The sequence below is a fragment of the Hypanus sabinus genome, chromosome 7, assembly GCF_030144855.1.
Source record: "Hypanus sabinus isolate sHypSab1 chromosome 7, sHypSab1.hap1, whole genome shotgun sequence".
NCBI lineage: Eukaryota > Metazoa > Chordata > Chondrichthyes > Myliobatiformes > Dasyatidae > Hypanus > Hypanus sabinus.
This window is the reverse complement of record NC_082712.1, coordinates 95216128-95239348: the sequence shown is the minus strand read 5'-3', so window position 1 is coordinate 95239348 and position 23221 is coordinate 95216128. Positions and strand designations below refer to the sequence as shown.

General features: G+C 41.6%; 1 protein-coding gene across 2 annotated transcripts in view; it reads left to right on the top strand.

The window, feature by feature from the left end:
• Positions 1-23221, top strand: part of LOC132397011 (RPA-related protein RADX-like) — a 108176-nt gene that overhangs the window by 57239 nt on the left and 27716 nt on the right. For both annotated transcript variants that reach the window (XM_059975225.1, XM_059975224.1), the window contains exons 9-11: positions 2037-2173; positions 6411-6541; positions 18880-18969. In XM_059975225.1, coding sequence (XP_059831208.1) covers positions 2037-2173; positions 6411-6541; positions 18880-18969 — 358 coding nt within the window. The remainder of the gene's footprint in view (positions 1-2036; positions 2174-6410; positions 6542-18879; positions 18970-23221) is intronic.

Below are 23221 nucleotides of genomic sequence, written 5' to 3'. Positions count from 1 at the left end.
AAATAGGAGCAGGAGTAGACCATCTGGCCCATCGAGCCTGCTCCGCCATTCAGTAAGATCATGGTTGATCTAATCGTTGACTTATCTCCACCTACCTGCCTATTCCCCATAACCCTTAATTCCCCTACTATGCAAAAATCTATCCAAACTTGTCTTAAATATATTTACTGAGGTAGCCTCCACTGCTTCATTGGCAGAGAATTCCACAGATTCACCACTCTCTGGGAAAAGCAGTTCCTCCTCATCTCTATCCTAAATCTACTCCCCTGAATTTTAAGGCTATGTCCCCTAGTTCTAGTCTCACCTACCAGTTGAAACAACTTTCCTGCCTCTATCTTAGCTATCCCTTTCATAATTTTATATGTTTCTATAAGATCTCTAATCCTTCTGAATTCCAGTGAGTACAGTCCCAGGAGACTCTCCTCACAGTCTAACCCCGTCATCTCTGGAATCGACCTGGTGAACCTCCTCTGCACCGTCTCCAAAGACAGTATATCCTTCCTCAAGTATGGAGACCAGAACTGCACACAGTACTCCAGGTGTGGCCTCACCAGTACCCTGTATAGTTGCAGCATAACCTCCCTGCTCTTAAATTCAATCCCAATAGCAATGGCCAACATCCCATTTGCCTTCTTGATAACCTGCTGCACCTGCAAACCAACCTTTTGTGATTCATACACAAGCACTCCCAAGTCCCTCTGCACAGTTCTTCGATTTTTCCTTCCAAAGTGGATGGCCTCACATTTACCAACATTGTGCTCCATCTGCCAGACCCTTGCCCGCTCACTATGTCTCTCTGCAAACTCTCCATATCTTCTGCACAATTTGCTTTTCCACTCAATTTAGTATCAGCAAACTTAGATACACTACACTCGGTCTCCTCTTCCAGATTGTTAATGTATATCATGAACATTTTGTGGGCCCAGCACCGACCCTGTGGCACGCTACTCACCACTGATGGCCAACCAGAGTAACAGCCATGTATACTAACTCTCTGCTTTCTGTTAGTTAACTAATCCTCTGTCCATTGTAATACATCACCCCCACTCTATTCCTCCTTATGGATAACTCTTTTATGTGGCACCTTATCGAATGCCTTCTGGAAATCTACGTAAATAACTTTCATCTATTCCCCTCTATCCACTGTGCTTGTTATATCCTCAAAGAACTCCCTTCTCTTTGCTACCATCAAGGAAGAGGTACAAGAGCCTGAAGGCACACACTCAACATTTTAGGAACAGCTTCTTCCCCTCCCCTCCGAGAGGACCACAACCTTGACGTAGGGTTTAGAGGCTTGCATGCCTCGATGCCCTGGAGAGCTAGGGTCAGGACCTTCTGCTTTAGCTCTTGGAAGGGTCACCTGTATGCCAAATCGGTCAGAGAGTACAGGCCAGAAAAGAATGGTCTACCAGTCCTTCCACGTCAGGGTTCAGCTCAGGGCTATCAACCCTGACTGGTTAAAAAAATTGTTATAGAAACATTAATGAAGAATCCTTCTATTCAGAGAGATGAAGGACTTTCATTGTGCCGTAAACACCAGCGGGGTTTATATATATATCTGTGGGTGCGTGTACATATATACACATAAATATTTCTTATCATAACTTAATAGTATTTATGTATTTGCACTGTACTGCTGCTGCAAAACAACAAATTTCATGACATGTCAGTGATGTGATATTAAACCTGATTCTGATTCTGTCCTGACCAATCTTTTATCTGCCAAGTACTCTCAGGAGACCAAGTAATCATATTTAGATCACAGGCAGAACTCAACATCTGTTTGGAATGGCCGATTAAATAAACTTACTTCCCCTTCCTTCTGTGAATAAATCAATTCCATCTGGCTGTCTCTGTGTCAACTTCTCTACATGTAGCACGTTCACAGAGTGCAAGGATTAATTCTCATCTGACGTAGTCTGTGGCAGCTATACCGAGGGAATGGCTCTGCCTGCAGTACGCAACTGAGGAAATTTCAGGGTGTGAAGTACTCTGCTACAAACAACTTCAGGAAGTTCATGAATTTTTTTCCTCAGGTGGATCAGCCTTGACCACCATGTCAGAACTGAAACAGCTCCTGGATCAGCTGGAGTACAGAGAATACAGGAGGGTCACTGTCCAAGGGCACATCAGCTCTGTGAAGTACAAGCCACTGAACGCTGAAGATGGAGAGGTAACGAAGCTGGGCAAATGGCTCCTTGGCACTGGAGTTAGTGTTGGGGACAGTGAATAGTATCAGTACAGATCCTGGTAGCTCATTCAATGTGTCCTTATGTTTGAACAGTTATGTGAGTCTGTGCATTTATCTCTCAACATATGAGTGTGTGTGTGAGAGTAAAAGTATAGTGGTATCATTAGGAAGGAAATGCACAGCGTCCTCTCCCAGGCTCTAAAGTTGCAATTCTTTCCACCCCTTGAGTCTGTATGTTGAGCATCTAATTCCCCTTCTGGTTCCTTAAGGTTGTTGTAGCCAGGAGCGGTAATGGGAACAGGCTCCAACTACCTATTAAGTGCTCCCAATGGCGTGCATCTCAAAGAGCCTCTGACAACCGTCTTGCTCCTGGCCTTCACGTGTCTTAGCTACTAAACCTAGTGGAACCAATTCTATTGACAGGATTAGGAACAAAGGCAGGTTATTGGTGCCTTAAAATCCATTGCTTCAGGCAGATAGGGCTCGTCAGCTGTAGTCAGCAGTTTATCTCGGGGAAGGAAAACTCTGATCTCAAACCTCCGCTGCCTTGCAGCTATATCTACTCATGGGGAAGGCTTTGGGAGTGAACCCTGAGGGAAAAATCCAGAGATGGAGTCCCTAAAGCAGTCGTACATTGAGTTCAACGCTGACTGGCAACTCCTGGGACACTGCTGGTGCTGAACTTTATTGGTCTCTGCCATTCCTTTGTGTTCATCAGATGTGTGGAGACGGGGAGCTTGCTACAGGGGCAACAGCTTGTTCTCCATATTGTACTGCCCTGACTTGCGTATCTAGACAGCTAAGATGCAACATTCATAATCGACCCTGACTGATGGCGACGTTAGTTGCCCTTCAGACCCTTTTTAGCCTGTAATCTGGTGCTTTTTAGCCTGTAATCTGGTAATCTGTAAGCTGTACTACCACAGGTGCCATATTTCAGGCAAGACTTTCTTTCTTTTTAAATCTTTTTATTAATTTTCAAATACTTAAGTATAACAACAATAGCAGTAGAGAGATTAGGATTACATTGTTGGTAAACAGTATATACGAGTAAAAGCTATCGATAACACAAATGTACTAAGCCTCCCAAACTCTTAATGTAATTAAACATGCTAGAAGAAAATGAAAACATGTCAAAAAAAACCCAAATTAGAAAACAAAAAAAAACTAAACTAAACTAAACAAAGCTGAGCTATTATATTACATCGGATACAATCAATAATGTCAATAACTCCGCTCCTCTATCCAAATATTTAAAGTTAATAAAAAGGAATTGGAAAAGGTCAAGTTAGATCATATGAAAGTGTTGAATAAATGGTCTCCAAGTTTCTACGAATTTAACCGAAGGGTCAAAAGTGACACTTCTGATTTTTTCTAAGTTTAAACAAGATATAGTTTGGGAAAACCATTGGAAGGTAGTAGGAGGATTAATCTCTTTCTAATTCAATAAAATGGATCTTCTAGCCATTAATATAACAAATGCAATCATCCAACGAGCTGAAGAGGATAACAGGCAAGACTTTAAACCCAGGTGTCCTCTGCTCCCTAAGCATGTGTAAGACCCCAGAGAAATAATTCATACTAGAGCTCAGATTAATTTTTATTGTTTAATAACATCATTGGAGACCCAATGACTTTGTTCTTTAAGGGATTTGCCTGTGCATTCATTGTCTACCTTGTTGCAGTAACTGTATTTTGGTCATAAAACTTCACTGTGTCTGTTTTTTATAAAAGTACATCCAGAGCGGTCCTGTCACACATGGTGACAAATAGGGCAAAACAGTAGCATAGCAGTTAGTTATTACAGAACCAGCAATGCAGGTTCAATTCCCGCCACTGTCTGTAAAGAGTTCATAGGTTCTCCCTGCGACCCTGTAGGATTCCTCCGGGCGCTCCAGTTTGCTCCCATATTCCAAAGACGTATAGAGTAATTGGTCAAATGGGTTAATCAGGTGGTGTGGGTTCATTGGGACAGAAAGGCTCCAGTTTCCTCCCATATTCCAAAAACCATCTGTCTCTAAATTGGTGTTTACCCACCTCTTTTAGCCACGCCCCCCCCCCCCCCCAAAGTACCCTCATATTTACCAACACCCCTCTTAGGCACAGTATACTTTCCATAGTGTAAAAATACGTCTAACATATGTTAACATGAGAAAAGTGATTCTGTTTTCAATTTTTATTTGCCTTTAAACTCAGCTTGCTCAGTACCTGTGCATTGTACTGCAGCTTCAATATCAAAGTAATGCTTGAGCTTGATGGTCTTTAGCAAGTGTTGAAATATCTGGGTGAAGTTGTGATGGCAAAAGCCTCAAGTCCTCATGCGTAACAATGTCCAAGTGGTTTCTGTTTTTTGTGAGTATGTGGTTCTCTGCACTGAAGCCTCTTTCAACAAGGTAGGAGGATGGAAATACAATGAAGAGCAGTCTTCTACAAAGGCCAGGTTTTTGGCTGTGAAATGTTGATGATGGATTGCGAACAGACTTGGAATTTCTTTTTCATAAATTCATCTAAACCAGTATGGCGACCTGTCATATATGGTGCTCCATCTGTTGCGCAAGAAATGATGTTCCTAATCGCAATACCTTTATCTTCAATACACGTTTTGAGCTTGTCATTGATTGATTCTCCATTGATACTTGTTTTTAACATTTTACAAAAGAATCTTTTCATAAATATTTCCCTTTTTGCTAAACCATACATATTCCATTAGCAATGCCCTCTTGTTTTGCATAGCTGACTCATCCAGTTGTATCCTAAATTCTATTTTTTGTAGCTCTGTGCATAGTTGATAGTCATTCTGTCAATTCGATGAGCTACAAAGTTACTACCAAATGAATTAATTTTAAAATACCTGGTATCCATTTTGAGAACAGTGGTGAGCACTTCTGAAACAGTAGGCATTATTAATCTTCCATGAATAGAATGAAATTTGTCATACTTTGCTATCATTTTGGAAATATAAGAAGCAATGAGACCACTGTCAAGGTCATTTTTAGCTTTCCTGGCAAATGATTCGAGTGTGCAACGCTTTTCAAATGCTTCTTTCGTCTTCTGGAACCGAGTAATACCATAAGTAGCCTTTTCAGGGTGGCTTTTACTGAAGTGTTCCTGCAATTTTGATGGTTTCATGGCTGCAATAGACAGTACAGTATTACAGATCAGACACAATGGGTATCGCTGATCTGGCGCAAACAGGATAAAACCAGGTGTGTAACATTGTATTGACACACTTTTTGTAGTTCCTTAGCAGGATTAGAACTCAAGGCGTCACTGCCTTTCGGACTCATAGAGATCACGTCATCAGTAACAGGGCTAAATTAAACTTTAAAAAAGGAATCAACTGGTAGTGCCTAACAGATGTTGATGACGGCAGCAAGTTGACACAGATGCAACAATGGTAGCGGCATGCAAAGGAACGCTGATGCAAAGATGAAGACAATCACAACAGCGAAGTTGATGTTGACAGTGATTCAGATTGGAATCTGAATGCTAGTCGGGATAGAGCAAGCTACCTTTATACTATTCCAGTTGGCACAATTGACCAAGTACGTAAGTTCTCATTGTCCCCAAAGATAGTTCTTGACCGCAGATATGAAGCCGAGGTCACTTTGAACACCTCAAAAGGAATCCTTGGGATCGGCAGGTTCACTGATTGGCTTTATTTCACCATTTGGTTTCAACCATCGCTGTATCATTGCACGACCTGTTTTCCATAGATCTGTAGATAAAGTTGAGAGGGTGTACTTGACTTACCAACTGTTAAATTGCACTGACTTGTTCCATGCCGCGAGTCAAGGGGAACTGTTGGGCACCCTGGTTTCTAACTGATGAATCCCCAATGTCTGTTTGGTCGGATGAGATTGCCAAGTTTCAGACACGTGACGATGAGTGCTTACCACCTGCAGAGCTATGGTTCTTCCAGTACCTCATCCTTTTATTGGACGGCCTGCTCTACAAACAATCAATCAGGTTTCATGCCTCAAGTAAGAGTGCTGCTTACCCTCCCCCCCCCCCACCCTACAAAGAATCTTGAGCACCTCCCAACGACTTCTATTTCCCCTAATGCCCCCGTTCATAATCACTGCTCTAAGTAAATGAATATGAAAGATCTAGAAGCTCCAAATTGTCCAGATCTGGTGTGGCTCACATAACTCATTCCAGGTACGTATTTGTGTGAAGTTTGTTTGTAACTGCCAGCTTGTCCGGTTCTTGCTTTCAGGAAGTTCTTGTCTTCAACCCCGATGAAACCAGCAGTACAAAGGAGAGGGCCTATACTGGCAATTCAGTCAAAGGCAACCTTTCCTTCCAGAGCACTGGAAGGAGCCACAGCCCTGTGATCCCTGTCATAAGGTGAGCTTTCATTTCTGGAGAGATGCCTAAAGAGAGTTAGTGTTACTTTTCATAAACAAGAGATTCTGCAGATGCTGGAAACCTTGAGCGACACACAGAAAATGCTGGAGGAACTTGGCAAGTCAGGCCGTATCTCACATAAACTTGCAGCACAGTTACAGATTGACATGTATGGTGTTAAAGGCATCATTGAATAATGGCTGAAAGATTATAGCTGGGACCTTAAGGTCCAAGGATACACATTATATTGAAAGGACAGGCGGGAATGCGGAGGGGGCAGCTTTGCTCTGTTGGTAAAAAATGAAGTCAAATCATTAGAAAGAGGTGACATAAGGTTGGAAGGTGTTGAATCATTTGTGGATAGAGTTAAAAGGACCCTGATGGGAATTGTATACAGACCCCAAACAGTAGTAAGGATGTGGCCTACAAATTACAACAGGAGATAGAAAATGCATGCGAAAAGGGCTGTGTTACAATAGTCATGGGGGACTTCAATATGCAAGTAAAATCAAGTTGGTGCTGGATTCCAGGGGGGAATTTCTAGAGGACCTATGAGATGGCTTTTTAGAGCAGCTAGGGGATCAGCTATTCTGGATTGGCTGTTGTGCAATGAACAAGAATTGATTGGAGACTTTAAGGTAAAGGAACCGTTTGGGGCAAGTGATCATGGTATGATTAAATTCACGCTCAAAGTTGAGAAGGAGAAGCTAAAGCTAGATATATCAGTATTACAGTGGATTAAAGGGAATTACAGAGGCACAGGAGAGGAGTTGGCCAGCATTGATTGGAAAAGAGTATTGGCAGGCATACGGCACAGCAGCAATAGCTGGAATTTCTTTTCTTTTTCAATCTTTTTATTGAATTTCATATATAAAGAAAACATAACATAATAGTGAATAGGTTATAAGTGCAACAGACTTGAGATTACATTAATAATAAGATAACAATATCCTATTAATATCAACAACAAAAAAATAGTATATTAATCAATCAAGTCTATAATAATTATATATGAAAAAATAAAAATAATCATCAAAAGAAGAAAAAAAATTTAAAAATACAAGAAAAAATACATATTGAAAAAAAAAACACTAAACTAACATGGGCAATAATAATAGTTTATATGTATATGATAGTGTCAAAAACTCCAGAACTCCATACCTGAACAAGAATAAGCAGAGAGAAGGTCTGGAAGAGGTCAAATTAATTCATATGAAAATGTCGAATGAACGGTCCCCAAGTTTCTTCAAATTTAATTGATGAGTCAAAAATAGTGCTTCTAATTTTTTCCAAGCTCAGATAAGAAATAGTTTGAGAGAACCACTGAAACGTGGTAGGAGGATTTACTTCTTTCCAATTTTGTAATATAGACCTTCTGGCCATTAATGTTACAAAAGCAATCATTCGTCTAATTGAAGGGGAAAACCGATTACCATCCTCATTTGGTATACCAAAAATTTCAGTAATAAAATGAGGTTGTAAATCGATATTCCAAATTGAGGAAATGGTAGCAAATATGTCCTTCCAATAGTTATGTAAAGTGGGACATGACCAAAACATTTGGGTCAATGAAGCCACACCTGAATGACATCTGTCACATTGAGGGTTAATATGAGAATAGAATCGAGCAAGCTTATCTTTAGACATATGAGCTCTATGTACAATTTTAAATTGTATTAAAGCATGTTTAGCACATATAGAAGAAGAATTAACCATTTGTAAAATTTTTTCCCATTTTTCTGTTGATATATTATATTGAAGTTCTTTTTCCCATTCTTGTTTAATTCTACCTGATATTTCTGGTTGTATCTTCATAATCGTATTGTAAATAAAAGCCACTAATCCCTTCTGACAAGGATTTAAGGTAGAAATCAAATCTGAAAAATCCATTGAAGTTGAATTGGGGAAAGATGGTAGAACTTTATGTAGAAAATTTCTGATTTGTAAATATCTAAAAAAATTAGATTTAGGTAACTTAAATTTGTTGGAAAGTTGGTCGAAAGACATCAAACTACCTTCAAAAAAAAGATCACGAAAACATTTTATTCCTTTCCTTTTCCATATGCTAAAAGCTTGATCTGTCAAAGAAGGTTTGAAAAAAAAAATTAAGTAAGATAGGGCTATCAAGAACAAAGTTTTTCAGAGTAAAAAACTTATGAAATTGAAACCAAATTCGTAATGTATGTTTGACAACAGGATTAGATATCTGTTTATTGAATTTAACTAAATCAGTAGGAAGAGAAGAACCAAGAATAGAGAATATCCCTGTGCCTAATTGCATTCTAAATTTACCCACTGTGGGCACAATGGTGAATCCAAATCTAATTTCCAATATATTAGGTTACGAATATTATTCGCCCAATAGTAAAATCTAAAATTAGGTAAAGCTAAACCACCATCTTTTTTAGATTTTTGTAATTGCCTTTTACTTAACCTGGGGTTTTTGTTTTGCCACACAAATGAGGAAATTTTTGAATCAATATTATCAAAAAAAGATTTAGGAATAAAAATTGGTAAAGCTTGAAATAAATATAAAAATTTTGGTAAAATCATCATTTTAATAGCATTAATCCGACCAACTAATGATAAGGATAGGGGAGACCATCTTGTAGTAAGTTGTTGAATTTGATGGAGCATAGGTAAAAAGTTCAGTCTAAATAAATCTTTATATTTCTTGGTAATTTTTATACCTAAATAGATAAAGTTATCAGTAACAACTTTAAATGGTATCCTATCATTCAATAAAGTTTGCGCGTTTAAAGGGAATAAATCACTCTTATCCAAGTTTAGTTTATAACCAGAAAAACTACCAAATTGAGCCAACAAGGATAAAATAGCGGGAATAGATCTGTCAGGATCAGAAATATATAACAACAAGTCATCAGCATAAAGTGATAACTTGTATAACTTCTCATTACGGGTAATAGCAAAAATATTAGGAGATTCACGAATAGCAATGGCTAAAGGTTCTAATGCGTTATTAAATAATAAAGGACTTAAGGGACAACCTTGTCTCGTACCACGAGATAATTGAAAAAAAGAGGATCTGTAATTATTTGTAAGAGCAGAAGCAACAGGTTTATAATATATTAGTTTGATCCATGATATAAAATTAAGACTAAAATTAAAATATCTCAAAGCGTTAAATAAGTATGTCCATTCAACTCTATCAAAAGCTTTTTCAGCATCTAATGAGATAACACATTCTGGAATTATGGGTGATGAAGTATAAATTATATTAATCAATTTTCTAACATTAAAAAAGGAATACCGATTCCTAATAAAACCAGTTTGGTCTTCTGAAATAATCTGTGATAGTACCTTTTCTAACCTAATGGCTAAAATTTTTGTAAGAATCTTAGAGTCTACATTTAATAGTGATATAGGGCGAAAAGATGCACATAAAGTAGGATCCTTATCTTTTTTAAGAATTAGATAGTAGCTTCATAAAAAGACTGGGGTAATCTCTTCTTAGTAAGTGCATCATTAAAGATTTCACATAACCAGGGGGAAAGCAAAGAAGAAAAAGTTTTTTAAAAAATCTATAATATAACCATCAGGACCAGGAGCTTTCCTTGAATTCATTAACGAGATAGCCTCTCCTATTTCGGCCATAGAAATAGGAGCATCAAACAAGCTACGACCTTCATCTGTCAGTTTGGGAATATTCAAATTGTTAAAAAAATTATCCGTCATGGACAGATCGCCATCAAATTCTGATTGATATAAAGATTTATAAAAATCTTGAAAAGTGTTATTGATTTCTTTATGATCAGTAGTTAGATTACTGTCTTGTTTACGAATTTTAATAATTTGTCGCTTAGTCAAAATAGCTTTTAATTGATTAGCTAACAGTTTACCAGTTCGATCACTATGGATATAAAATTGAGCCCTGGTCCTAATTAATTGATTCTCAATTGAAGAAGATAATAATAAGCTATGCTCCATTTGAAGCTCAACTCTCTTCTTATAAAGTTCTTTGGTAGGAGTCACGGAATAAATCTTATCAATTTCTTTAATTTTATCCACTAATAAAGCAATATCTAAATATCTTTGTTTTCTTTTACCAACGGAATATGAGATAATTTGTCCACGGATAAAAGCCTTAAAAGAATCCTAAAGTATTCCTCTGTCAATCTCTTCAGTATAGTTTGTTGAGAAAAACAAGTCAATTTGCTGTTTTATGTAGGTGATAAATTCTGGGTCTTGAAGCAAAGTAGCGTTAAGTCTCCAAGATCTAGTATTATTGGAAAAGTCCGAAATCTTGATAGATAACTTCAAAGGTGCATGATCCGAAATAGTAATAGAATCATATTTACGATCAGTAACATCCGTTAATAAACCATGATCAATAAGGAAATAATCAATTCTAGAATAACTGTGATATACATGTAAAAAAAATGAAAATTCTTTATCTTTAGGGTTCAAAAACCGCCATATTTCAGTAATTCCCGAATCAACCATAAAAGAATTAATAAGTAAGGCTGATCTATTCGGAAGAATTCGGATAGGTTTAGATCTATCCATCGAAGGATTCAAACAACAATTGAAATCTCCACCCATTATCAACATATATTCATTTAGATTAGGAAGGGAAGTAAATAAACGTTTAAAAAATTCAGGGCAGTCGAAGTTCAGAGCATAAATATTAACTAGAACCACTTTTCGATTAAAAAGTGAACCAGTTATCAACAAAAATCTGCCCTGTGGATCAGAAATGATTTCATGATGTGTAAACGAAATTGAGGGGTCTATAAAAATAGACACACCCCTAATTTTGGCGGTACAATTCGAGAGAAATTGTTGACCCTTCCAGAACCTAAAAAAAGTTGATTATCCTCCCTCCTAATATGGGTCTCCTGTGCAAAAATAATATTAGCGTTTAGTCTATGGAATACTTTAAATATTTTTTTACATTTAATTGGATGATTTAAACCATTAGTATTCCAAGAGATAAAGTTATCCATCATGCCAATATTAGTTGTGTATATCATAAAAGGTTAAAAAGACACATAACCCATAATTCAGGAAGAAGGAAAAATGATTCAGGAGCAACCAGAGAACATGACACCTCAACAATATTAATAATTTAAAGTCGGCCCATAAACTAAAAGCAAAAAAATAAAAAGCAAAAGCGTGAAAAAAGATCCCTACCCCCTCCCCCAACCCCTCGAAAAAGAGCCAAGCGGCAGGCGCACAAACTAATACTAATATTACCCCCATTTTCAAGATGGCAACTTCATGAAAAGAAAGAAAAGAGAAACTATATAACACCCAGATATAAATACAGGGTTGTAAAAAGAAAGAATATATATCAATCAAAATGAAAAAAATAATCTAAAAAAGCAAAAAAACATTAATAAAAAAAAGGATAACCATTGAAATTTAAAGTAGTGTAATATGCCTTTAAAAAAAAGATTCCATATTCAAATATAAGAAAATGACGTTTCAAGAACAGAGACTTATGGGAAGAAGAAACGACATTTTGAAAGGACCATATTACAAAATATAAATGTAAATTCGCAAATCTTTTTTTTTAAAAAGGGTCATCAAAATAAGATTAAAAAAGGATTCAATAACCACTACAATATATATAAAAAAAGGTCCAAAAATTCAAGACATTCGTCCCATTCTCAAATACAGGCAAATAAACGCTTACGGAAAGCAAAGTCTTACGGGAAAAAGAAACGACATCTTAAAAAATAAATCATTATTACAAAATCTTAACGTGTATATCTAATCCAGAGGAAAAAAAAACAATTTAAAAAAACATTATAGTAAAATTAAAAGAGCATCTGTAAATCATGATAATAAAAAAAAACCAGGTCTACAGACCAAAGTAACAAGCTATACTGCAGCTTCATAAGTTAAAGCCTAAAAGCGGAATGGCGTCTTCTCTCCAAAAATTCTTCTTCAACATAACGCATAGTTCAACTTGTACTAGAAGACCGATATTCTTCAACGAATTTCTTCGCTTCTTCCGGAGTATTAAAGAAGCGCTGGCTGTCATCACTCAACGTAATTCTGAGATTCGCTGGGTATCTTAAAGCTTGTTTAAGTCCAATCGAATGAATCTCTGCCATCACCGGTTTAAAAGCGATTCTCGCCCTCATCACCTCGAATGAATAGTCCTCCACAATACGAAACTTGTTGTTTTTGTGAGAAATCATACCTTTCTGACGAGCTAACCGAATTAAAAGCTCTTTCTCCCGAGGATAATGGAGATGGACAATCACAGCTCGTGGCTTGTCTCTCGCAGCCGAAAATCTCGGAACTCTGTGGGCACGGTCAATAGTAGGTTTAACCCGCAAAGCGTCCTCGCCAAAAATTTCCCACAATAAGTTAGAGAAATATTCAGTTAAGTCACCAGACTCAACATTTTCGGGAAATCCAATAATACGCAAGTTCTGTCTGCGAGATCGGTTTTCAAGATCGGTGATTTTAAACTTATTCTGCTCCACTATTTTAGCGGTCGATCGTACCTTCTCCTCCAAAGTTTCGATTGTACGTATTTTTTCACAAATTATCTTGTCAAGAGCCGCAAACTTTTCTTCATGCCGTTCAATATCTGCTGCCAGCGATTGAAGCTTGGTATCAAATGATCTAACGACATCTTCAAGCTCAGACATTTTCGCAGTAAGTTTATTTTCCAGACTTGCAAGTTTAGTATCCAGAAGACTGGAGATTGCATCGAGAGATATAGGGTCTTTAGACGATTTCTTAGGTACAGACATTTTAAGTTTGAAAAAATTAAATCAAGTATTATTTTAAAAAAGAAATAAATCGTAAATATCAACCCATGTAGTTAGGTACGAAAAGATTTGATTAAAGGGTGATTATAGCTTAAAACATGAAGAGCGCCTAAAAGGCAGATGTCTATGTCGCCATCTTGAAACTCCACCCCCAGCTGGAATTTATGGAAGCAATCGGAAGGCACAGGATATATACATTCCAAAGAGGAAGAAGTATTCTAAAGGAAAGATGACACAACTGTGGCTAACAAGAGAGGTCAAAGCCAACATAAATACCAAAAAGAGGGTATATAATAATCTTGGGAATAATGCACAAGGTGCAATATCAGTTCATCCCCAGAGAAGGAAGGATTCAAAGGGGGGAAAGGGGCCACAGTGGTTGACAAGGGAAGTCAGAGATTGCATAGCATTAAAAAAAAAGGAAGTATGACAGAGCTAAGGTGAGTGGGAGGACAGATGATTGGGAAGTTTTTAAGGAACAACAGAACTTAACTAAAAAGACAATATGGGGAGGGAAAAAAAATGAGGTATGAATGCAAGCTAGCCAGGAATATAAAGGAAGATAGCAAAAGCTTTTTTAGGTATGTGAAGAGAAAGAAGATAGTTAAGAACAATGTTGGGCCCTTGAAGAATGAATTGGGTGAAATTGTTATGGGAAACAGAGAAATGGCAGAAGAATTTAATGAGTCCTTTAGATCTGTTTTCACTAAGGAAGACACAAGCAATCTCCCAGACGTATGGATGGGCCAAGGACATAGGGTAACAGAGGAAATGAAACAGATTGACATTAGGAAGGAAACGGTGATGATGGGACTGAAGGCTGACAAATCCCCAGGTCCAGATGGTCTGCATCCTAGGGTACTAAAGGAGGTGGCTCTGGAAATTGCAGATGCATTGGTAATCATTTTCCAATGTTCCTTAGATTCAGGATCAGTTCCTGAGGATTGGAGAATGGCTAATGTTATCCCACTTTTTAAGAAAGGAGGGAGGGAGAAAACAGAGAACTATCGACCTATCAGCCTGACATCGGTGGTGGGGAAGATGCTAGAGTCCATTATTAAGGATGAAATAGTGGCATATCTAAATAGGATTGGGCCGAGCCAGCATGGATTTACCAAGGGTAAATCATGCTTGACTAATCTGTTGGAGTTTTTCGAGGATGTAACCAGGAAGTTAGACGGGGGGAGATCCAGTGGATGTAGTGTACCTTGATTTTCAGAAGGCATTTGATAAGGTCCCACATAGGAGATTGGTGGGTAAAATCAAAGCTCAGGGCATCGGGGAGAAGACATTGACATGGATAGCAAACTGGTTGGCAGATAGAAAGCAAAGGGTAGCAGTGAATGGGTGTTTCTTGGAATGGCAGTTGGTGACTAGTGGGGTGCCACAGGGCTCGGTATTGGGACCACAGCTGTTTACGATTTATGTCAACAATTTGGATGAAGGCATTGAAAATAACATCAGCAAATTTGCTGATGATACTAAGCTAGGTGGCAGTGTGACACGTGATGAGGATGTTAGGAGAATTCAGGGTGACTTGGATAGGCTGGGTGAGTGGGCAGATACTTGGCAGATGACGTTTAATGTGAATAAGTGTGAGGTTATCCACTTTAGGAGTAAGAACAGGGAGGCATTATTATCTGAACGGTGTAGAGTTAGGTAAGGGAGAAATACAAAGAAATCTAGGAGTCCTTGTTCATCAGTCACTGAAGGTGAATGAGCAAGTGCAGCAGGCAGTGAAGAAAGCTAATGGAATGTTGGCCTTTATTACAAAGGGAATTGAGTACAAGAGCAAGGAAATCCTCTTGCATTTGTACAGAGCCCTGGTGAGACCACACCTGGAGTATTGTGTGCAGTTTTGGTCTCCAGGGTTAAGGAAGGACATCCTGGCTGTAGAGGAAGTGCAGCGTAGATTCACGAGGTTAATTCCTGGGATGTCTGGACTGTCTTACGCAGAGAGGTTAGAGAGACTGGGCTTGTACACGCTGGAATTAAGGAGATTGAGAGGGGATCTGATTCAAACATATAAGATTATTAAGGGATTGGACAAGATAGAGGCAGGAAATATGTTCCAGATGCTGGGAGAGTCCAGTACCAGAGGGCATGGTTTGAGAATAAGGGGTAGGTCATTTAGGACAGAGTTAAGGAAAAACTTCTTCTCCCAGAGAGTTGTGGGGGTCTGGAATGCACTGCCTCGGAAGGTAGTGGAGGCCAATTGTCTGGATGCTTTCAAGAAGGAGCTAGATAGGTATCTTATGGCTAGGGGAATCAAGGGATATGGGGACAAGGCAGGATAGTAGTTGATCAGCCATGATTTCAAAATGGCGGTGTAGGCTCGAAGGGCCAAATGGTCTACTTCTGCACCTATTGTCTATAATAGAACAAAAATTAGTAGGAAGTTAGAGGATTGGGAAGCTTTCAAAAGACAACTAAAAAGATCATTAAGAAGTTAAAGATGGAATACAAAAGTAAGGTAGCCAATATTAAAGAGGATACCAAAAGTTTCTTCAAATATTTAAAGTGTAAAAGAGAGGTGAGAGTGAATATTGGACTGCTGGGAAATGATGCTGGAGAGATATAATGGGGGACAATAAAATTGTGGATGAATTGAGTAAGTATTTTGCATCAGTCTCCACTGCGGAAAACACTAGCAGTATGTTGGAAGTTTCAGATGTCAGGGATCCTGAATTGTGTGGAGTTATCATATCTAGAAAGGTTCTTGGGAAACTGAAAGGTCTGAAGATAGATAAGTCACCTGGGCCAGATGGTGTCCACCCCAGGGTTCTAAAGGTGGCTGAAGAGATGGTGGAGGTATTAAGTAATGATCTTTCAAGAATCATTGGATTCTGGAATGGTTCCAGAAGACAGGAAAATTGCAAATGTCACTCCACTCTTCAAGAAGGGAGAGGGGCAGAAGAAAGAAAAACTATAGGCCATTTAGTTTGACCTTAGTGGTTGGGAAGATGTTGGAGTCGATTATTAAGGATGAGGTCTCAGAGTACTTGGAGGCACATGGTAAAATAGGCTTTAGTCAGCGTGGACAAATATTTTGAAATTCTTTGAAGAAATAGCAAGCAGGAGTATCAGTTGATACTGTGGATTTTCAGAATGAGGCAGCTTAACAAGCTATGAGCCTATGGTATTACAGAGAAGATTCTAGCATGGATAAAACAGTGGCTGATTGGCAGGAGGCAAAGGGTGGGAATAACAGGAGCCTTTTCTGGTTGGCTGCTGGTGACTAGTGGTGTTCCACAGGAGTGTGTGTTGGGACCAGTTCTTTTTATGTTATATGTCAGTGATTTGGATGATGGAATTGATGGCTTAATTGCAAAGTTTGCAGACGATATGAAGATAACTGGAGGGGCAGGTAGTTTTGAGGAAGTAGAGAGGCTACAGAAGGACTTAGATTAGAAGGATGGGCAAAAATATGGCAGATGGAATACAGTCAGGAAGTGTGCGGTCATGCACTTTGGTAGAAGAAATGAAAAGGTTGACTATTTTCTACATGGAGAGAAAATTTTCAGAAAAACTGAGACACAAAGGGACTTTGGAGTCCTTATGCAGGATTCCCTAAATGTTAATTTACAGATTGAGTCTGTGGTGAGGAAAGCAAATGCAATGTTAGCATTCATTTCAAGAGGACCAGGATATAAAAGCAAGGATGTAATGTTGAGACCTTATAAAGCTATGGTGAGGCCTCACTGGAGTATTGTGTGCAGCTTTGGGCCCCTTAGAAAGTACGTGCTGAAACTGAAGAAGGTTCAAAGGATGTTCACAAAAATGATTCCAGGATTGAATAGCTTGTCATATGAAGATGGCTCTGGGGCCTGTATTCACTGGAATTCAGAAGAATCAGATGACCTCATTGAAACATATCAAATAGTGAAAGGCCTTGATAGAGTGGATCTGCAGAGGTTGTTTCCTTTGGTGGGGTAGTCTAAGACCAGAGTAGAGTAGAAAGGAAATGAGGAGGAATTTCCTTAGCCAGGGAGTGGTGAATCTGTGGAATTCTTTGCCACAGACAGCTGTGGAGGCCAGATCTTTACATATATTTAAGGCAAAGGTTGAGAGATTCTTGATTGGTCAGTGCATTAAGGGATTTGTGGGAGGAGAAAGCAGGAGTTGGGGCTGAGAGGGAAATGTATCTGTCATGATGAAATGATGGAGCAGACTCTATGAGCCAAATGACCTAATTCTGCCCCAACGTCTCATGTTGTTATTATTCACCTTCCCTTCAGTTGGCCTCACCTATCACCTACCAGGTTGTACTCCTTCCCCTCCCCCCCCCCCATCTTCTTACTCTGGTTTTTGCCCCCTTCCAGTCCTAACATAGGGTCTTGGCTTAAAACGTCAACTGTTTTACTTCCTCCGTAGATGCTGCCTGACTTGCCGAGTTCCTCCAGCATTTTGTGTGTGTTGCTGAATGTTACAAGTTAGATGTCAGTACCTGTTCTTACTCATAAAGTCATAGCAGTCACCATCAACCCACTTACACTAATCTTACGTTAATGTTGTCTGTTCGAACACAGAACAGTATGGCACAGGAACAAGGACCTCATGTCATGTCAAACTGTTCAAATAAGTAATCAAATACCCAACTAAGCTGATTCTTTCTGTCTACTCAATGTCCATATCCTTATGTTTACTTCATGTTCATGTATCTACTAAGAGCCTTTTAATCACCCCGATTGAATTTGCCTTTGCCACTGCTCCAGGCAGCACAATCCACAGACCCACCACTAAAAAAAACTTACCCCTCTCTCATATTAAATGCCTGGGATAAAACACACTTCTGTGTCTTCGTGTTATAAACCTCTAGCCACTGCTGCTCCAGAGAAAACAAACCAAGCTTGTCCAAACTTTCCTTCTGTCCAAAATTTCCTCCTGTAATCTAGGAGCATCCAGGTAAAACTCCTCTGTGTCCTCTCCAAAGCCTTGACAACTATCTTGTTACTCTCTCCACATTTCCCACCGACTCCACACAGGTCCTACCCCTCACCCACACAATAGGGGCAATTTGCCCTCTGACCCCACATATCTTTGAAAAGAGTCTAGAGCTTCCAGAGGAAAGCCACAGGAGCTGATTTGGGAGGTGCTGGGAGATTTTTCATTCAACGTCCATATAAAGTCCAATTGTCGGTCAGAGGAGCAGCTTCTCGCTCTGTCGTTGGGGTCCCACCACCATGCACGTCTTTTCCACTTCCTGCCCCCGCTCTGCTTTCCACAGGGATCCCTTATCCCTTGCCCTGAGCCCTTCACTTTGCCGGGGCTAATACCATTGACAAACAAGGGATTAGATCCTAGAAGCCCCATCGTTCCCTAAGCAACTGTGCTGTCACATAACAACTGTTCACTGGCAATTTTCCGACAAGCCTTGGCTAGGGAGTGTTATCGGTGACATCAAGCCTCTGGGAAGGTAAAAGCATTGCATGGTTTTGGGTGGCGGGAGATGCATGGACAGAGAAGGGGCAGATATCTGAGGTACTGAATGGGAATGTATTGCAGTATAACGAAGCAGGGAGGATTGTCCAGTGCAAGTGTTGTAAGTGAAACCACATTAATAATCTGAAGTTTTTGTTTAACCAGAACTTCACAGAGAAAAAGAGTGGCCTCACCACTGCGAAAAAGAAAAACAAGGAAAGGAGTAACCCGCAGGAAAAGACAAGCTCGACCAAGGTAACATCAACTTCCCCACAGCCTCATTCTTTGTATCAGCCTCCACTCCTTCCATGGCATCCTGGGCATCCACTTCCCCTCTTAGCTGTCCCTCTCTGTCACTGCCTTGAGGAAATGAACTCCCATCTCTCTAGAGCAGAGATACCATGAACCAATACCATTAAGCAAGGAGTCCATGGACCCCAGCTCTAGAGGGTGTAGAATCTTTGCTAAGGTAAAAGTATCCTAGGTCAGGTCAGCCAAGCATTCGCTGGATTAGATACCTTCTTGTAATGGGAAATTTTGGTAATTAGTTTATTATTGTCACTGATAAGGAGGCATAGTGAAAAACTTTTGTTTGCCTGCCATCCAAACAGATTATAAGGTCATTAGACATTGAAGTAGAATCTGTTGATGGTTGATCCTTCTTTTTCCCTCCTCAGCCCCACTCCCTGGCCTTCTGTAATCTTTGATGCCATGTACAATCAAGAATCGATAAAGCTCTGCCTTAAATACACCCAACAACCTGGTCCCCACAACTGCCTGCAGTAATAAATTCCACAAATTCACCACCCTCCTGCTAAAGAAATTTTCCCTTTAAATTACTCTTGTCCTAGACCCCCGTGCCATGGGGAATATCCTTTCCACATCTACTCTGTCTAGGCCTTTCAACATTCAAAAGGTTTCAATGAGATCCCACCTCATCCTTCTATATTCCAGCGAGTACAGACCCAGAGTTATCAAATGTTTGATAACCCTTTCATTCCCAGAATCATCCTGTGAACCCTCTCCAATGCCAGTACATCTTTTCTTAGATGAGGAGCCGAGAAATGTTCACAATATTCAAGATGCAGCCTCACTAGTACCTCAGCATCACATCCTTGCTCTTGTATTCTAGACGACTTGAAATGAATGCTAACATTGCATTTCCCTTTCTCACCACCAACTCAATTTGCAAGTTAACCTTTAGGGTGTTCTGCACAAGGACTCTTAAGTCCCTTTGCACCTCAGTATTTTGGATTTTCTTCCCATTTAGAAAATAGTCTGCGTATGTATTTCTTCTACATTGCATTCTCCAACATTGTATTTCATTTGCCATATTCTTGCCTACTCTTCTAATCTGTCTAAGTCCTACTGCATCCTGTTTGTTCCCTCAACACTTCTTGCCCCTCCAACAATCTTCGCATCATCTGCAAAGTTGGCAACAAGTCATCTATTCCATTATTTAAATCATTGATATCCAGCATAAAAAGAAGCACTTCCAAAATTGATCCCTGCAGAACACCACTAGTCACTGGCAGCCAACCAGAAAAGGATCCTTTTATTGCCTTACATACATCCATTGAGGTGATAAATAAGGAAAATAGAAAGAAGAATATCGTGTTACAGAGAAAGTGCAGTTCAGGGGTCATACAGTGTTTGATTCCTGGTTGTAGGAGTCGGAATTTTGGAGTGGCTGCAGGGTGGCGATCAGCCGATTCTCGACACATGTAGGTACCAGTGATGTAAGAAAAAAGCAGGATGAGTTTCTGTAAGCAGAGTTTAGAGAGGTAGGAGATAAATTGACCTCAAAGGTAATAATCTTAGGATTGCTACCTTTACCATGGGCTAGTCAGAGTAGGAATAGGAGCACAGTTAGCATTCAAAGTTAAAAATAAATTTTATTATTGAAGTACAAAGTTGCAAGATAGTGCCAGTGTACATCAGCGACTTTCTGTGGGCTACAAGAAATTGTATCAGTTTTCCACTTTGCTTAAATATACACCTTTTGAATTACTTTCACTGCAGACTGTAACATGTAAATTTCCTCTTGTGGCGGCTCATTTCCTAGCGTATGCGAACCGACTCACAATTAGATAGCCTACGGGGGTTTGCGAGCACAGAGCTTTGGAGCCTCTTCGCCATGGGGGGCCGGTTGACAGAGGCTTAAAAGTGAGGCTGAAGTTTTCGAATAAAGTTTTTCCTTCGACTGCAGTTACCGACTCCGTGTCGTAATTTTAGCGCTGTTTGTAGCACACCGCTACAATTGGTGACCCCGACGGTCCAAACGATTTTTGGACCAGAAATGACCGACGCCGCCTCTGTTCATGCGGTTTCGTTGAAACTGCCGGGTTTCTGGACACAGCGCCCGGACCTATGGTTCCAGCAAGCCGAAGCCCAATTCCACGTTCGCCGGATCACCTCAGAAGACACCCGCTACTACTACGTGGTGGGCTCCCTCGACCAGGACACAGCTGCCCAGGTCGCGGAGTTCGTACAGTCGCCCCCGGCAGACGGCAAGTACACGGAATTCAAAGCCCTGCTCCTCAGGATTTTCGGACTCTCACGGCGCGAGCGGGCTGCCCGTTTACTGCACCTGGATGGCTTGGGCGACAGACCTCCATCGGCTTTAATGAACGAGATGTTGTCTCTGGCCGAGGGACACACAGGCCTCATGTTTGAGCAGGCATTCCTGGAGCAGCTGCCCGAGGACATACGCCTGCTGCTGTCCGACGCGGATTTCAGTGACCCCCGGAAGGTGGCAGCCCGGGCGGACTTGCTGTGGAACGCCAAAAAGGTGAGCGGGGCGTCCATCGCACAGATCACCCAGCCACGCTCCCGGCAGCAAACCAGTCCAGGCCCGGCCGCAGAGCCCACTAACCCCCGGCCCAATGACCACTGGTGCTTCTACCACCAGCGGTGGGGCGCAGAAGCCCGCCGTTGCCGCCCGCCCTGCAAGTTCCCGGGAAACGCCAGGGCCAGCCGCCGCTGATGGCTACGGCGGCTGGCCATCGGGATAGCCTCCTGTATGTGTGGGATAGCAGGTCGGGACGCCGCTTTTTGGTCGATACTGGGGCTGAGGTCAGCGTTTTACCTCCGACAAGTTACGACACTCGCAGCAGGGCACCGGGTCCCCCCCTGAGGGCCGTGAATGGCAGCACAGTAAGGACCTATGGCACCCGTCAGGTGCAGCTACAGTTCGGCCCCAGCCAGTTCACATGGGACTTCACACTGGCCGCCGTAGCCCAACCGCTTCTGGGTGCGGATTTTTTGCGAGCTCACAGCCTGCTGGTTGACCTGCCCAGGAAGAGACTGGTACACGCCGAGACCTTTCAGACGTTCTCCCTGGGCGCGGCCCAGTTGCCAGCCCCTCACCTCGGCTCCATCACGCTGTCCGACAACGACTTCACCAGGGTCCTGGCGGAGTTCCCATCGGTTCTGGCACCGCAGTTCACAGCAGCCATGCCCAGGCACGGCGTACAGCACCACATCCCGACACAGGGACCACCCCTCCATGCCCGTGCTCGGCGGCTTCCCCCGGACAAGCTCCGACTGGCGAAGGAGGAGTTCCAGAGAATGGAGGAATTGGGGATCATCCGGCGGTCCGACAGCCCCTGGGCTTCCCCCCTGCACATGGTGCCCAAAGCGACGGGGGGCTGGAGACCGTGCGGCGACTACCGCAGGCTGAACGAGGCTACCACACCGGACCGCTACCCTGTGCCGCACATTCAGGACTTTGCGGCAAACCTGCACGGCGCCCGGATCTTCTCCAAGGTCGACCTTGTCCGAGGGTACCATCAAATCCCGATGCATCCTGACGACGTCCCCAAGACGGCTCTCATCACCCCGTTTGGCCTCTTCGAGTTCCTCCGCATGCCGTTCGGCCTGAAGAATGCCGCACAGACGTTCCAGCGGTTAATGGACGCGGTGGGACGGGACCTGGACTTCGCGTTCATCTATTTGGATGACATCCTCATAGCCAGCGGCAGTCGTCAGGAGCATCTGTCCCACCTCCGTCAACTCTGCGCCCGACTGAGTGAGTACGGTCTTACAATCAACCCTGCCAAATGCCAGTTCGGACTTGATACCATTGACTTCCTGGGCCACAGGATTACTAAAGACGGGGCAACCCCTCTGCCCGCTAAGGTAGATGCGGTCCGCCACTTCCCCCGACCCACCACGGTCAAAGGCCTTCAGGAATTCGTAGGTATGGTCAATTTCTACCGCCGCTTCCTCCCTTCAGCTGCCCGGATCATGCGCCCCCTGTTCGCCCTGATGTCGGGTCCGAGCAAGGACATTACCTGGGACGAGGAGTCCGCCGCCGCTTTCGTTCAAACGAAGGAAGCTTTGGCTGACGCCGCAATGCTAGTACATCCCAGAATGGACACCCCTACCGCCCTCACAGTGGACGCATCAAACACGGCAGTCGGTGGGGTGCTGGAGCAGCTCATCGCAGGTCGCTGGCAACCCCTGGCGTTTTTCAGCAAACACCTGCGGCCACCCGAGCTCAAGT